The following is a 17661-nucleotide window of genomic DNA, read 5'->3' as shown; positions in this document are numbered from 1 at the left end:
CTGAATCAAAATCATGTGTGAGGTCTTTTTAAAAATATAGACGTTCTGGCTCCACCCTAAATCAAGATTTAGCGAAGAGGGGTGAACCAGGGCATGTGAATTTAAAAAGTATCTTTCGGTAATTTTGATATCCATGACTGATTAGGGCATCTGCAGATCTGACTTCTACAACTGTAATTATTATACTGTTTCTCTATATGAACATGAAAAAATTATCTAAATGCACTGAGTTAAAAAAAATAAAAAGTACCTTGAACCATAGCAAGGTTATGTTTTCTTACTTACTGGGTGATTTGCTGAGGCTCATCTTCTCCACAGGTTTTGCTAGCTTGGGTTTCTTGATAAAGGTTCCACCAGGCTTATTAAATGGTTGCATCATTTTTCTCTTTATTCCTCTTGCAGCAGTAACTGTCACATTGGTGGGTTTGTTTTGATAGTCAACAACAATTCCAGGTCTATGAATGCTTCCAAAATCACTCATATGCTGCAAATTTGTGAAATCAAGAAATATTAGCACAATATCCAAAGATAAAATATGAATTCATATATAATTTACATGTTACCTATCTAAAATTTTTCACCTGAAAATCCCTCAGAATGTAACTAAATTTTACAAGTCCACTCTGAATAAATACATTGAGAAACTTTGTAAATTATTACATGAGCTCAAATCCACTGAATTAGTATTTTTATTTCCAGAAGAACAAATATGAATATTTCCTATTTTTTGATTCTTACAATTCAAAATTACTTGAGATCATAAACAACATATGTGCCTGTCAGAATATTACCACTTGTACAACTCTCTGACAACTCCTCTTCAGAGTTCCTAATCGATGTTTTCCCATGAAAAGACCTTAAAAGAAATCTTTATTTTACTAAAACCTGGCTTAAAACTAAGATACACAAAGAAGACCATATTTGAAGTTTGAAGTAAAAAAAGATCCAGAAATGATTTAGGATTTCTCCCTGTTGAAAAAGGGATGAGAAGGCGAGATGGAACATTAGTATGAAATAGGAGAGTTAAAGCATAACCATGCATCAACTTCCAAGACACACTTCAGATAAAGAATTGCATCTGACGTTCCATTCACATTCTTACCTAGAGAAACATATTCTGACCCAGAAGCCCAAGAAGCAAAAGTTTACAGACGAAGAGTCATGCAACAAACGACTCTTTGTGTCCCTTCCTCTTCTCTTGTCGTTAACAAAATCCACTACACCAAGAGGCCACATGTTCATAGAAATTTACTCTACTAATCCTACTTTTAGAAGATAAAGATTGAGGAGCAATCTGAAGAGAAGGATCCAATGGGAATTGTACAAGTGAAGATTAAAAAAGAAAGCCCTATTGATTCATCTATGTCATTAACAGGAAGAAAGAAAGAAAAGTCCATTCCGACTAGAATGGTGGAAACAAAGAACAGGAATACCTGTTTTTCTATCATGAAAACAAAATTGATATTTGAAGTCTCATTGAGAAAAAAATCATTTGCCTAATGGAAAACGTTAAGAGTTTTCCAAATTTTCCAACTGGAATAGATTTTCAATTTCAAAACCCAAAGCCTATTATCCCAACTATTTTCAATTAATCTACAATCATGAAGCATGGTAGAATAGCAACATATCAGTTGCTTACATTTGTATATTATGCTTAGGAATACCTATCTAACCTAGTAGACTTGAATAAATTAGTGTTTCCAGGTAATTTACATAGTCACATCAGAAAAATCTTCATCAATTATCCATTAAAGGTGCAATGCATTTTACATAAGTAAAGAGTAACTGTTATAAATGCAAAATTTCTACACAAGTATGACAAACTACACTGATGTACCAAAGGCTAGTGAGCAGTCAAAAATATGTGCCCTACAGCATTTTTTATCAGAAGTACTTTCCTCTGCAAACAGAATATTAAGAGCAACTGACTTAAAAAGAATAAAACACTCCTCACATTATAGCAAAAATACAATATTCTTTACAGGATCAAAGTGCATAATAACTCCACAATCTACATACACTTACTAGGTAAAATTTCATGTCAGTCAAGATACCTGAGGATGTAAGGCATAATCTTTATACTAGATATCCTGAAATTAAATACTTGAAGACTAGTATATTTACTCATTTAAGCAGTAATTTACAAAATATTACTTCCTAGGAAGAAGCCGTAGACGTGTTTATACAGGGAGGAAATTATTTCTCAATAGTAAAACTAGTGACACAGGTAAAACAGAACACCCAGCAATAGGACATACTGTAAGAGAGTAAGTTAGCAAAATTATACTGACCACAAATCATCTACAACCTATTATACATATCAACTTCTTCACCATGTAAACATGGCTAAGCTACCCTCAACTATCACCGACTTTTAGTCTCTTGTGTTTAATGTGAAACATGAAGCTTTGAAGAAATTCTACGTGCTAGAGTTTAGCAGCAAAGTATACACATTTTATCATACATTGCACCTTTAACCTACTCAAAAACTCCAAAAGGGTTCATTACCTTTACGTAATCCAAGAACTGTCCCACTAGCAAAACTGCTAGTGTTTACAAGGAAAAATGCAACTCCTTTTAACCCCTTTTAGACCAAACCTAATATCCTCACCTTTTTAATAAAGGGATATTTGGCAAAACTTTATGAACAGTCATCTCACACTGCCACGTATTTTCTGAGGTGGAAAAACTTTTATAGGCAACCTAAAAATTATGCTTAGGACTCAGCTTTTCTTCAAAATACACTGGGATGAACAGTGTTTATTCTAGTTGAAAACCATGGTCTTGAAAGGGTTTAAAAGAGTGACTAGTGAAAAGAATCTGAAAAGATTCTGTTGTACTTACTCCTCGGCCTCGGCCTCTGCCTGTTGATGGTCCTCCAAAAGCATCATAGTTTCTGCTTCCAAACGTACTTTCAGGATAAGCAGGCGTTCCTCTCCCCCGAGAGCCTACAGGTGCAGGCTTCATATGGGGTGAAGAAAAACTGCTGTAGGAAGAGTAATTCTCTCTTCCTCTGTCCTCCATAAACCCAGGCCTCAATTTTGAACGGGAGTAAGGTGCTTCCCAGCTAGACCCGCCCTGGTTTCTACCTCCGAAAGAGTCAAGGCTATTCCGGTAGGAGCTCTCAAATCGACCACCATAACTACCTCCGAAGCGGCTTTGTTCGGGTTCATTAAAACCATAGCCAGATCTGTACAGATCTCGCCCACCCAGAGAAGACCTGGAGTCGTAAGACTCATAAGGTCCAAACCTGGAAGAGTTGCACAGTGAGGGAAAAAACAAAAGTAAGCTTACTAATGTTAGACAATTCAAAAGACAAATTATCAGATGACATTTATCAACTAAAATTCATTTATACCATATTGGTTTGCACAGTTCTACTTTTGTTCACACTTGATTAGGGCTGGGCAGTTCAACATAAGACCAGATAGAAAGCTATCTGAGTCAGTGTTTAAATATGAATTGAGTTAAGTAAACCTTAGCTTAAAAATCTGCTTTTTGGCAGCTTTCTATTTTATTAGAAAGAAAAGATTTGTCTGTCATTATTTAAGCCCAGCCCTAGTCTTGGGAAAAGTCATTTGTTAAAGTTCACAAACTACTCAAACTTTCTTTGAATCCATCCCTAATACTGGAAAATACAAAATATTTACAATATTTTGGCTTTCAATAGGGACACAAATTGAAGACTACACAGATGTAGGCTACTTGTGACACAGAAGAGATCCATTTGCACCCCCAATAATCTATATGACAAAACTGCTTCATTGTGTCTACAGCAGTCAAAATTGGGAGAATTATCTGGTTATAAAGTTTGGCAACCTGCCAAACTTTGGTTAAGGTCAATAATCAATCCTCAGTCACTTTTTACTTGTAGACTAATAAATCTAACAAATCTAGAAGGATAAGCACATAAAATAGAACATAAAAGTAAAAGACCACCAACATATACCCTCTGCATATGAATTTTCAAGGCAGATTAGAAAGAATACATTTTATAAGGTCTTCAATTATTTGAAAAATTATTCCCTATTATCAAAAAATTATTCCCTAGTATCACATAAAATTATCACATAAAGCTACTCTAAAAAAGGAAGTGTACAGTCTCAAGGTTTTAATAGAGTCAACAGGAGAAACAAATCATCTTACTTCTCACCAAAGCATGGATTACAAAAGTCGCTTATCTTACAACATAGTTTTATAAAGGCCCACAATTACACAAGATAAATGATAACATCTACATAGTTTACACACATTACATTTACAATGTAATAGGGCAGGAAGAGATATGGTAAAACATTTAAATGTGTTACATTACTTCAATTATTTACAGATCACTAAATAGAAGGTACTATTTACTTCTGAATCCTAGTAACCATATAAAAATTATTCCTCTTTTCAACTACATTTTTCAAAACATCTATCACGTAAGCAAAATTGTTGTATCTATTTTCTTGATTTTTCTCTACTATAAACCATAATGGCACACTTGAAGCAGAAAAAAGAAAAGTAAGCATCATTCGGTCCATCCTTAAGGAATCCAGATCCTTCAATTTATGAAGAAGGACAATACTTTCAAATGTTTCCTAACTAGTTTTACTTATATCTAGTAGGAATCTTTGTGCCTCAAAAAGTAGACCCCCCTTGACCTGAAATGTGGTCAACCCTAAAGCCTGTAGGAGTTCAACTAGGTTTAAGCTTTACACAGCATTAACAGTGAAACATAAGTACAATCTAAATTCTACTGCATTAAAATAAGCAAAGGTATCATACTCATGGCTTTAGTATAATGTTCCTAGTCTAGGGCACAAGTGTTTCTGGTATAAGCAATACCTGCCAATAAATAATCTGGACATGATTTAAAGAACACTTTTATTATTACAATATGCTCTTGTAACTTACTTTAAAATTAAAATTAAAATTAAAAGAATAACTATTTTAAATGTTTCTTAGAAATTGAATGTTGCTAGACTGGTTCAGTTAAACCCATTCTAGTCAAAGACTGCTTTGCTGCTTTATAGCAGTAAAGATTTTTGGAAATTCATAACAAAAAGCTTCACAAGTAATATTTCCAATAACACTTTTATATCATTTGTTCAGGACACCCTGATTGGTAAGCAGTTAAAAGTAAAAGAAGTAAAAAAAAAAAAAAATGCTCACTGCTAAAGACAGAAAATCTTACTCTATTATAATGAAATGATAAAGGTTTTCCTGAGATTTTCCTAATGTCTGCCAGTGATGCTGAGATAATTTTTAGAACCATTAACCTTTCAACATTTAAGGTGATTCCAAATAGCAAAGTTCAAGTAGCGTCACATGCCTAAGGAATAGGAAATTAGAATATCCAGAATCTTACAGTCATCTAATTATTTGGCCAAGTGATGAAGCAATTTACCTGCTACCCCCACCACCACCACTGTGACTGTCCATGCCATATGACTGGTTTAGGTAGGAGTCCATGGATCTTTGACCCCCACAGGATCCATGGCCATAGTCACGATCCATCCCTACAAAGAGTTTAAAAAGAAAAAAATTAAATGACGCTCACCTTTACTGGCACTCAAAAGAAGAATTTTTAGATAAATATCCTTGAATGTCAGACCTCCATAAGATCCGGGGCCATAATCACGATCCATTCCTAAAAGAGTCAATAGCAAAAGGTCAGTAAGATACCATTCTCTTCAGGAATCTTTGCATAAAACACAAGATATTCATATCAATCATCTGAGATGTTAATTCATCATTAACATTTAAGCTAAAGTCACAATAGACACTGAAGGAAAAAACACACAGATTATAATCTATTGAAAAATCAGATTTGCTAATGAAACCTAATTTTTCAAAGAAAAACATTATCAATTAAAAATTTCTATATTAAAATTATCTTCAATATAGCCAATGTTTATTTGACTAGGGTACTACCACAAGGCCCTGTGTTAGGTGCTACATGGTACATAATTAATAATTCCTATTCTCAAGAAAAGTCAGTATTTAATAATGTCAAAAGGAAAAGTTTTTGTTACAAGTATAGTCTTCTACATCTAACTCCTCTCAAAATGTCTAAAAACTCAGAAGCAGCCACATTTTAAATTAGCCCAACTGAAATTAGTTCATACAGTAACTGAAATTGGTATCTTTAAAAAGTAAAATCAGAGTAGGGCCTATCTGTGGTACTGTGCCTATAAATAATGACTCAACAAATATTTAAATCCTCAAATACTTTGAATAAAGGGAATGAATGTGAATTCTAGCAATGCAGACACTAAAAAAAATTATGATACAATTGAGGCACTTAAGTATATTTTATTACACTGTAATTCCACTTACATCCCAACCTCTGACATGAAAAACAAATACAACAAAAGAGGTAATAAAATTAATTTACTATGATTATAAAACTGAAAAAATTTAAAAACCATTCAGAATGTGTTTCCTATAAAGTTCTTTAAGATCCTTCATTTATCACCCTCTCCAAGTTTTATGCACTAATAAATGTAAGAATATACACGGAGCAAATACATTAATTTTTATTTTTTAAAAACACTAAATTTTAATTATAATCATATAAATATGATTTCTGGTCCTAACAACAAAATCTTGCAACTTTAAACCTGAAAGCAACCTAAATGATCAAATTTAATCATTTCATGTTATAGATTATGGAACTAAAAAGTCCAAAGAGATGAAATGATTTTCCCAAAGTCTCATAAATAACCACCCCTCTAGCTTCGTGCTGTCGCTTCTTCATGAAACGCTCTCTTCTACCACCCCAAATATCGGCTTGTTGAAATTTTCTAATCTTTTAAAGTCCATTTCAAATACTAATCCTTTCAAGAACATTTTTACTGATGTTGTCTCAGTTGATTATCATCTCTTTCTTTTGAATATCTACAAAACTCTGTAGCTCTTACATGGTATTTATGATACTCTGCCTTATACAGTATTCTGCTATTTGTGGCCTCATTTTTGTTTTTGGCTGCACCACGCGGCATATGGAGATCTTAGTTCCCCAACCAGGGATGGAACCTGTGTCCCCTGGAAGCGTGAAGTCTTAACCACTGGACTGCCAGGGAAGTCCTGTGGCCTCATTTTAAATGTACACTGGACTTGTGGTCAGGGTCTGATTTTTTACAAATTTTTTATGCACCCTAGGACAGCAGTTTTCAATAGCCTGTTGACTACTGAGAGTTGCCAGGACCCCTTCAGAGGGTCCACAAGGTCAAACTATTTTTATAAATAGTACTAAGATATTATCTGCCTTTTTCACAGTGTTGAAATTTTTTTTGCATTGAAGATGCAAAAGCACTGGTGGATAAAACTGTTGGTGCTATAGCACAAATCAAGGCAGTGACACCAGACCACACTAGTAGGTGTACTGCACACTTGCAGTAAAAAATAATAAAATAAAAATGCCATCATTGCTTAAAGAATGTCCTTGATGAAGCAGTAAGAATTATTAATTTTATTAAATCATGACCTTTGAGTACACTCTCTTTATGATATTCTGCGCAGTAAAATGGAAAGTATATGTAAAGCAATTTTGTTGCATATCAGTGCATAAAGTTCCATTAAGTGCCATAGTTCTCTCCAGGAAAAGCCATTGAATTAGCCACTTTTACAAGGAATACTATTTTTACTAAAAGGAAAGACTGACATTCAAAAACTATGGCTTTCAGACTTGAGCATCTGGCAGACACTTTCTCAAAAATGAAGTGAAACTCACTTCAAAGAAAACAGGTGACAATATTTGTTGCCAAAGATGAAATTCAAGCTCTCACGTGAAAATTAGAATTTTATAAAACTTGAGCTTGACAGCTTCCCAATTCTTAAAGGTTTTTCTGATAAAATTGATACTAGTATTACTGAATATGACTTTTTACATTGTACCATAAAATCTGTCAATATTTGGAAAATCTGAATAACTCAATAAACCAGTACTTTTCAAATAACTAATGCCTGATATTACAGGATCATAAATCGTAAAAAGATCCATTCAAAGTGCAAGGCATACAAATGGATTTTAATAGAACAAAAAGTTTATCAATATACAGAAAGTACTGAGATATTTTACATTGTTTTTTGTTCATACTAAGACTTCAAGTCAAGTTCATACTAAGACTAAGACAGCATACCTCAATTCAGACTCTCCACACTGCAAGTGCTCAATAGTCATACGAGGTTGGTGTCTACCATATCAGATAACACAGTTCTAGACTGATAAAATAGTTATCTGTCTTTAGAGTTGGTAATTATACAATATAATTTGCTCATATCTCATATAGAGGACAATTTTGACATTAAAATAAAGTTTTCAAAATAAAAAGCTTTCCTCTAAAGGCCTCATATTAAAACGTAATTTTAGAGTTAGGTTCAGTTAGGTACACAACACAAAAAAACTTGTATTTTGTTATTTCTGCTCATTTCTATTTTGAGTCAGCAGAGGCTGCCTTTGGATACTAAATTTTTCAGTTTTTTGATTCTGTGTGTTTTTATTTCACTACAGAGTCATAAATTACTAACATTTATGAACACTCATCTTGTGCCAGGTACTGTGGAGTACACAAAAATTAATAGAGCTATCTTTATATAGCAATGACTTGGGCTTACTGTTCATACTACTGTTACTATTCAGTTAATTAAAAAGGAAAAGAGGAAAAGTCTTTATACGTATTGCATATAATCAGTGTGATTATAGGGATATAGATTCTATAAGATGACCATTTATATATAAACAATATTCTTCCAGGTTACGGAATGAATTTAAAAATCACTTTAAAAATAAAGTTGTAAGACTATAACATACCTTTACTATTAATATTAAATGAGAACAAGGATATACTGTACAACACAGGGAATACAGCCAGTATTGTACAATAACTATAAATGGAATATAACCTTTAAAAATTGTGAATCACTATGTTATACACCTGAAACATATAGTATTCCATCAACTATTTCTGAATAAAAAAATATATTAAATGAAAGTAACTCACTCAAAAATTAAACTGACATATTTTAAATCAAATCTATTCTATTGCTTTGATTACGCTATCATATAAATGATAAGCTCAACAAATGTTAAAACTCATGTATAATTAAATCACAAGATAAGAGCTGTGTAGTAGTATGAAAAAACAACTGACTTATGATCAAAATAACTAACAAGTTGTATGACACTAAGTCGTGAATGAGACCACTTTTTACCACCTCCACACTACTAGCATCATGGTACAGGCCACCAGCATCTCTCACCTACATTATTGCAACAGCCTCCCAACTGGTTTTCCTGCTTCCACTTCTGCTCCCTCCCTTTCTGTTTATTGTGAAGAAAATAGCTAGAAGAATTCTGTTAAAATGTAAGTTAAATTATGTTCAATGCTCAGTACTTTCCAATGGCTTCCCATCTTACTCCAAGTAAAAGCTAAAGCCTTAAGATAATCTATAAGGCCCTACACCAGTGGTCCTTACCCACGGGCAATTTTGCCCCCCAGAGGACATTTGGTAATGTCTGAAAACATTTTTGGCTGTCACCAAAATGGGTAGTGGGTGCTACCTGCATCAAATGACACAGGCCAAGGATGCTGCTAAAACATTCCACAATGCACAGCACATTCCACCACAATGAAAAATTATCTAGTCCAAAATGTCAACAGTGCCAAAGTTGAGAAATCCTGCCCATTACCTCTTAACTTTGTCTATCCCATTGCCTCTTAATTTCATCATCTATGGTCTCCCCTTACTCCACTCTAGCTATACTAGGTTCCTTGCTGTTCCTAGACTACAACAGGCATATATCCATTTTTGCACCTGCTATTCCCTCTGCCTGGAATGCTCTTCTTCTGTATCTGTGTTGCTCACACCCTCAACTCTTTCAGGTCTTCACTTTCTATTGCTTCCTAGATATAAGCAAATTGTCTTTGACTTTCAATGCCTTCTGGCTACACCTCACTATTCTAACCTTGTTTTAAGATTACTCAGCAAAAATCATCTGCTGTAGTCAAGCCCATCTTCTTAAGTCTCTCTGAAGCACAGTGTACTCAGCCCTACCTTTGTTCCTGCTTTCCCTCTACCCAAAATGCTTTCCCTTTTTTTGTCTGCTATTTACATAAGAAGAATTATTTTAAAGCAAGAAGGAAATATGGAGACACTGGAAATACAACTTCCTTCCAAGAAATTTGTATCTTGACATGTTTTCCAGTGTCTTCTACTTCATTTCAGTTGCTGGAAAATACAACACTAAGAATCAATGCATTGTTGGCTTCAACTGGTAACTACTACATACTTTTTATTTCCTAAAGTCTACAGCATTCTTCCCCTAGATAGCTTCATGGCTTGCATCCTCATCTCCCTTAAATCTATGCTCAAAAGTTACCCTTTTAGTGAGGCTTTCGCTAGCTAATCTCTTTAAAATTGTAACACACGCACACACACACACCCTGCCCTGTGTTATTATTCTCCCTAGCAATTGCAATAGTACAATATATATTACTTCTTGTTTACTGTCTATTTCACCCCACTAGACTGTACACTTCATAAAGGCAGGAATATTTGTGCATTTTGGTCACTGCTATATTGCTAGCTCCAAAAACAATATCTGATACATAGCACTCAATAAATATCTGTTGAAGTCAAATTACATCCCTGAAATTAAGTTCCTCATTTATAAAATGTAGATAACTTAGACCTCAAAGTGGTGTCAAGCAGTGGTCTTTACCTAAAGGTGCATTCCAAAATCATTCAAAGTAGTTCTTTAAAACTTACATAGTTGGGACCATTTACCCTAAAAATTAAGATTCAAGGGGACTAGAGTATGACCTAAACAGATACTTTGAAACAGCTCCACAGGGAAATCTAACAATCACCCTTAAATGAGAACCACTATTGGAACTAAAATTAAGAGAAAAATAAGTCATAACATTAGTAAAAAACTAATTTGAAAAGATATATGTAGCCCCATTTTCACTGCAGCATTATTTACAATAGCCAAGATATGGAATAACCCAAGTGCCCATCAATAGATTAATGGATAAAGATAATGTGATGTGATATATATGGATGTATATACATGAAATATTACTTAGCCATGAAAAAGAATGGAATCTTGCCGTTTGCAACATGGATAGACCTTGAGGGCATATGCTAAGTGAAATAAATCAGACAAAGAAAGATAAATATTGTATGATTTCACTTATATGTAGAATCTAAAAAAAAACAAATCAAATCAAAACAGAACAAATAAAAAAGCCAAGCTCGTGGATATAACAGATTGGTGGTTGCCAGAGAAGGGGGGTAGGTATAAAAGTGGGTGAAATGGGTGAAGGGAGTCAGAAGGTACAAACTTCTAGTTATAAAATAAGTAAGTCATGGGGATGTAATGTATAGCACAGTGACTATAGTTTGTAATAGTGTATTGCATATTTGACAGTTGCTAAGAAAGTAAATCTTAAAAGTTCTCATTACAGGAAAACTATGTATGGTGATAGATGGTAACTAGACTTATTGTGGTGATCATTTCACAATGTATACAAATATGGGATCATTATGTTGTACACCTGAAACTAATATAATGTTATATGTCAATTATACAAAATAAAAATTATACAAAAATAAAATTATACAAAAATAAAGTGCATGTTTTAAAAAGAAGGTCATAACGTTAGTGACAGAAATTTCTGAAGCTCTTTTTGCAACACTGTACATTAAGAAAATAAACTTCTGGCCCTCTATGATCCTGCATTTCAAAGCCCTATATTTAGGCATTAAATTCAGCTCTCTGTTACATCCTACTGGAGATCATGGCCTTCTATTATTCCAAACCTCTTTGGTAAAAGTACTAGTCCTACTGACTCCAGTTTAAAATCCTGGATTCATTTTTATTCATCCTTCTCAATTTTCTACTCACTACTAGGCAGCCTGAAAGTTTTGCTAATTTTCTCAAGAAATAGCTTAATATTTTTTAAATTACTATCATCACCTCCCAAGTTCAAGGTCTAAAATCCTTACACCTGAATTTACGAAACAGCCTTCTTGATAATTTTCCAGTTTTCAATCTAACCTACATGTGGATGCAAATTAAACTTCTTTTGGTAATTTTATTATATCACTCTGCTTCTCAAAAATATATTTTTCAGCACTCAATATACATTGACTACTTCCTATATGTGTAACCTTTTTAGTCAACATCAAATTCAAAGTTTCTCTAAATTCTTAGAGATGATAAATAGAAATTAACTGAATGTTAATTATTCCCATAAAATGGCATGGTCTTCTTTACGTAGTAGTACATTTACTTCAGTTTTATTTAGTGAATATATTACATCCTGTACAACAGCTGAATTTTGCATTTCTCTGGCAATTAGGATATTTAATTCCACTCCCTGGTGTCATTCATATAATGCTTTTTAACCTCTTTGAATTGTTCCATGTTCTCTTTGTGTTATTATCCTGTCTGGTAAAGCCTTAACTCCAATAACTATCAAAACACCACCCCAATTGTATGCTGCATACCTCTTATGATTTTACCTAGCTCTGTAGTCACAACTCTAATGTCATGCTTATGTCAATAAATAATCAGGCTTCTTTATGTGCTCCTCTAGACAGTTCTTTATATACTAACACATTTGGACACATTAAAGCAAATGACCTCAAAAACAAGGTCAAAATGTTACAAAAGAAGCAGTATAAAACAAAGCCAATAATCCACTTAATCTACTTTACTCAATACCAAAACCTCTAATTCAACAAAAATAACTCAGCTAGTTGCTTGTTAAGTCATCACTCAGTGCAGTCAGGGCCTTTTGGAATAAATTAAAGGATTCATAATTCAAATAAAACAGAGTCAAATTAATCTGAATAGCCCTAAGTTTTTCTGATCCCAAATTCTCTAACTCAAATAATATATATATTATAACAACATTAACACTGATACATCAAGAGACCAAACAATGACTGAAACAAGGCACAATTCCCTTTTTACATCGGTACTTTATATGGATGAAGAGAAAAACTGAAATGCATTCCCTTAACTTATTTCAGAGCAAATGAAAGAGGATACTCACCATTAAAGCTCTGATAAGTATTTCTGCAAGCAGAGTGTGTGTAATCTATGAAGACACATTTAACAGAAAGGAATTAGTGCAATATTAGCAAATATCTGAAATTATATACCCATCTACTAAAAACAAACACAATTTTTAAAATGCCATTAATGCAATTATCTGCAAAAATAGGGTGTAAATAATTATAAATATTTCATATGGGAAAATACATAACCCTTTCTTTTCACTATCTCCCCAAATGGCAGGTTTATCATCCAAATCATGGTAATGTAAAAATTAGTTTATAAAACCTAATATATAATAACATCCAAAAAAGGGGATCCAGTACTGATTTATATGGAGTAACAAAAAGGAAGGCAAATATATTATGTATCAAATAATGCAAAAAGCAGGGACATCTGAGAATTGATTCTATGTAATATATAATTTTTTCCAAGTTAATATTTCTTTTAGCACTTAATTTGCTCTCTAAAGATTTCAAGATCTTATCTGAGAAATGTATATACATATAAGTGTATATGTGTGGTGCTATATCTACCCAGGATGTGGCATCATCACCAAAAAATCATATTGATAATTTCTCTGTCAAAACGAATTTGGCAATTGTTAAATTCTTTAGTTAATTTTACTAATAAATATTCAAAGAAAGGAATTTAACAGAGTGGTCATTTGGATACAATAGAATCCAACTACACTACACAGGATTAGTCAAAGTCCAACTAAAACAAAAAAAAACACCAGAGTGTGCTACTGTTTTTTTTTGTTTGTTTGTTTGTTTGTTTTTTTATACTGCAGGTTCTTATTAGGCATCAGTTTTATACACATCAGTGTATACATGTCAATCCCATGTGCTACTGTTAATACCTAAACTTCCTGTTTCAAAGTAACTTAAAACTACCCACAAAAGGGTTATTCCAATCCCCTTTCATATACTTAGATTTGATAGCTTTAACTTTTTGTGGCATGAAATCAAATCAAAGATCAAAAGATCATTTAGTCGGACTCACAGCACATTCAAAGATAATTCTGGGGGTTGGGTTAGAGGCTTAGAACTAGGTAGTAAACTGATTTTATTTGGAAATGCCTGGTTACTCAGGACTAAATCCAGTTTATTCACACCCCTTCTCATGTCTCCCTAATGCTGTCATTACGTACTCACGTTACCTTAACACCCGTTCCTATAAAAGTTGGCCAAGATTTGAAGACAAGGCGAAAACCAAATTAATTTTACTTCGTGAGCCTATGAAAATGCTTTATAAAGAACTGGCCTGAGAGACGACTGAAAGGTCCTGCTAAAATACGGTTTATTTAAACAGCAAGTCCAACCCAGGCGGTTGTGCACAGGTCTGAATTTGAAGGGCATGTGATGCTGTGCCAGAACTCTGACTAACTTAAGTCCCATCCATACACCGTCCAGAGAAAAATGCTTTGCTTCACAGACGTATTTCAAATTAGGGATTAAGGCCCGGGCAATGTTTGTCGGTGGATAAATATCCCAGTTTGCTAACCAGAAATACCTTACTTTCCATTCCGGATAGAGATCTACCTATACTTATCACTTACAGATGCCCTTTAAACTCATCTTAAACTAAGACAACCAGGAACACGACCGTGAACAAGCCTATGAAAATCCTATCTGGCGAGAAGTAACCTGGGTTTGGGAATTGACTAAAAGGACGATCTGGATCGCTGCCCACGGCGCGAGCGCGAGCCGCGGCAAGGGAGGCCCGCTCGCCGCTTAGCCCGAGACCGGGAAGTTGGAAGCGTCGGGGCAATTTCCACGCAGCGGGGCGGGGACCAGTCTGGGGCCGAGTCCGGAGGCCGCGGCGCTTTGGGCGCGTCCTTCCCCACACCGAGGCCGGCACGGAACTCCAGGGTCACGGGCCACAGCGGGCGCCGGGCCGGGGGATCGGGCGCGCGGGTCCCCACAGAGGCCGACTCCGGGCACCGGGCCCGCGGCGGGCGGGCGGCCTCCGGGCCCGCAGAACAAAGCCCACACGGCCATCTTGAGACGGTAAACAGACCCCCGGGGCAGGCCACCCCGCCTCCCGCCGCCGCGGCGACCAGCCAGAGGCCGCGCTTACCGTCCTCGAAGTCCATGGCGGAGGCTCGGGGCCGACGGCCTCGGCGGCGCTGGGCTGAGCTGTGACGGGAGGCGAGCACCCGTGACCCGCGGTTACACACAGCCAGTCAACGCGATCAAGAACGGCGCTACCGGCCCAGGAGCCGCAGGCCACACCGAGGCTGGGAGGCGGGGCCGGCCGGCACTGCCAACCGTCGCAGCGCGGCCTGCGATTGGCTGGCGGGGGCTGGTGGGCGGGCCCTCGAGTGGGGGCGGGAAGCAGGTCAGCTGTCACGCTCCCAGGTGCTGACCCTCTCGGAGCGGACGAGGGGTAAGGAAGGTGGAAAAAAAAAGGAGCCCCAGCGACTGGCCGGGGTCGTGGGAAAGAGAGCTGGGTGTTCTGGAAGGTCTGGCTGCGGCCCGCCATGTTTGATTCTGGCAAGAGCGAAAGGATCTGGTTGGAATATCTTCCTCCTGCCCGAACTAATATATTATACCACGTGCCGACATTTTGCTTTTTATTGGCTGGTCATGACTGATCAGAAAATGTTAAAATCCTTATGGAGTTTCTGTCGTGGAGACGCAGAATTCCAGGACGTTTTTAGAACTCTGTGAGCAGAGGAGAACAGATTGCTAAATAGGAAACAATTATGAGTATGATCCAACACAGGCCATGATCAAGTTCTGAGTTTCAAGGTGCAAAATAAAAATGTTGTAAAAGTTAACAGGGAAGATTTGTGGCAGGAGTCATCCAGAACTTGAAGAACAACAACGGGCAAACACACATACATATTAGCATTGTATTATTGTCACTTTGGAAATAGTGTTGGGGACAGTGGGCAAAGTCATTCATCCACAAGGCAATGTGGAAAAAAACAACTGTTAGGTCATTCTAACCCTGGAGCAGCTTGAACTCCAGGTTAGAAAACATTTTTTTCATAGCGCAAATGGTGTCAACAATGAGTTGATCACAGGATAGGAAATCATGAATCAAGCCCTTTGCCCTTCTTTGGGGTCCAAGCAATTGCGGGAACCAAGTTCCGAGAAAGCAGCCCCTAGAAACAGGACTGAAGGAAAAGCTCACAGGTATACTATGTTGCATTACTGTAGCCCCAAATCTGGGCAGGGCACTGTTTCTTCCTCATCACTTTCCTTCTCCACCCTGATTGATTCACCCAGTTCTCCACCCTTTTATTGTTTTCTTCTTTTTTTTTTTTTTTTTTTCCTCCTATACATGTTTTCTATTCACCGGAGTAGAACATGTTGAAAACTGAACTCATAATTTCCTTCCTCAAACCTGTTCATCCTCCTTTATTCTTTCATCTGTGTTTGTGGCGTCATGAGCAACCACCCACTACTAATCCCAGCCAGAAACCTGCAACTCATCCAGGCTACTCCCATTCTCCCATCCTCAATCCGTACTGAAGTCTCTCATCTGCTTATTACCTCCTAAAATGTCTTAAATTTGCCCCCTGCTCTCCAACTCACTGCACTACCTGAGTTAGACTCTCATTATCTCTCTCCCAAACTATTGCCATAGCTTCCTAAATAATTCTCAGGCTCCTCAGGGCCGCTGTGATCTAAAGGCAAATCTGAACATATCATGCGTCTCTATCACGGATTAGGTGAAGGCAAAGCTCCTTAACAGAGCACAACCAGCAGGGTCTAGCCACTGCCTGACCTGCCATCTTCCTACATTTCTCCCTCCTCCTCTCTCCCCTACTCTTTCCCTTTTGATTGGCAATTTTAAGCTACTCGCAGTTCCCAAAACACCCCAATGCTTTTTCATGCCACTGAACTTTTGCTTAGGTTTTTCTCTCTGTTTGGAACACCCCCAGTTAACCCTACTCATCCTCAAAACACAGTTCAGAATTTATTTCCTCTAAAAAACGCTCCCACATTCCACCCCCGCCCCCTAGACCAGTACTTCTCAAATATTAATGAGCATATTATTCACATTCAGTCAGTCTGGGTTGGAGCCGAAGAGTCTGCATTTCTCACAAGTTTCCAAGAGATGTTGCTGCTGGCAGTCAAACTAGACTTGGAATAGCAAGGCCCTGGGCCCTGGGCTCTATTAAAAGCCCCTCCTCTGAGTTCCCTGGACCAACCTCTGCTCCAGCACTATCTTCCTTGCATCAGATACTGTTTGGCTTTATGTCTCTCCACATTAAAAGCCCTTTGAGATTAGACCTAAGTCTTCTTTGTATCCTAAGTGCCAAGCACGTAAGTTTAACAATTAAAACTGAGCTCTCCCTGAGGTTTTTAACTTTTTTTCTTGTTATCAAGGCAAAGGAATGATTTTGTAATCTGAGGTCTTCAGGTCTTGGCATAAGTGAAAGGAAATAAACATTGGGTCACTATTTGTATTTGTGTATCATGTGCACACACGCATATGTACGCGCGCTCACACACATACACACACACACACACACACACACACACACACACCCCTACCTTACTCCCCTGAAAGAGAAAACTGCCAGACAAGGAACTCCTAACTCCAGAAGAAACCTGACCTCAGCACAGACGCCTGGAGAGCCAGAA

General features: G+C 36.6%; 1 protein-coding gene across 4 annotated transcripts in view; it reads right to left on the bottom strand.

Moving 5' to 3' along the window:
* The window catches only part of ZNF326 (zinc finger protein 326), a 35598-nt gene extending 20290 nt beyond the window's left edge, over positions 1-15308 (bottom strand). The window contains exons 1-6 of one of the 4 annotated variants that reach the window (XM_059926068.1): positions 15140-15308; positions 13056-13100; positions 5600-5635; positions 5393-5504; positions 2845-3250; positions 286-484 (exon numbers count right to left, since the gene is read on the bottom strand). In XM_059926068.1, the coding sequence (XP_059782051.1) occupies positions 286-484; positions 2845-3250; positions 5393-5504; positions 5600-5635; positions 13056-13100; positions 15140-15155 (814 nt within the window). In that variant the 5' untranslated portion in view covers positions 15156-15308. Of the gene's footprint in view, positions 1-285; positions 485-2844; positions 3251-5392; positions 5505-5545; positions 5636-13055; positions 13101-15139 lie in introns of those variants that run through there. The other 3 variants (XM_059926075.1, XM_059926084.1, XM_059926094.1) reach the window with 3 other exon arrangements.
* Between the last annotated feature and the right edge of the window lie 2353 nt (positions 15309-17661).

This window comes from Balaenoptera ricei, chromosome 1, assembly GCF_028023285.1.
Source record: "Balaenoptera ricei isolate mBalRic1 chromosome 1, mBalRic1.hap2, whole genome shotgun sequence".
NCBI lineage: Eukaryota > Metazoa > Chordata > Mammalia > Artiodactyla > Balaenopteridae > Balaenoptera > Balaenoptera ricei.
The sequence above is the reverse complement of the archived record's forward strand: the minus strand, read 5'-3'. Positions and strand labels throughout refer to the sequence as shown.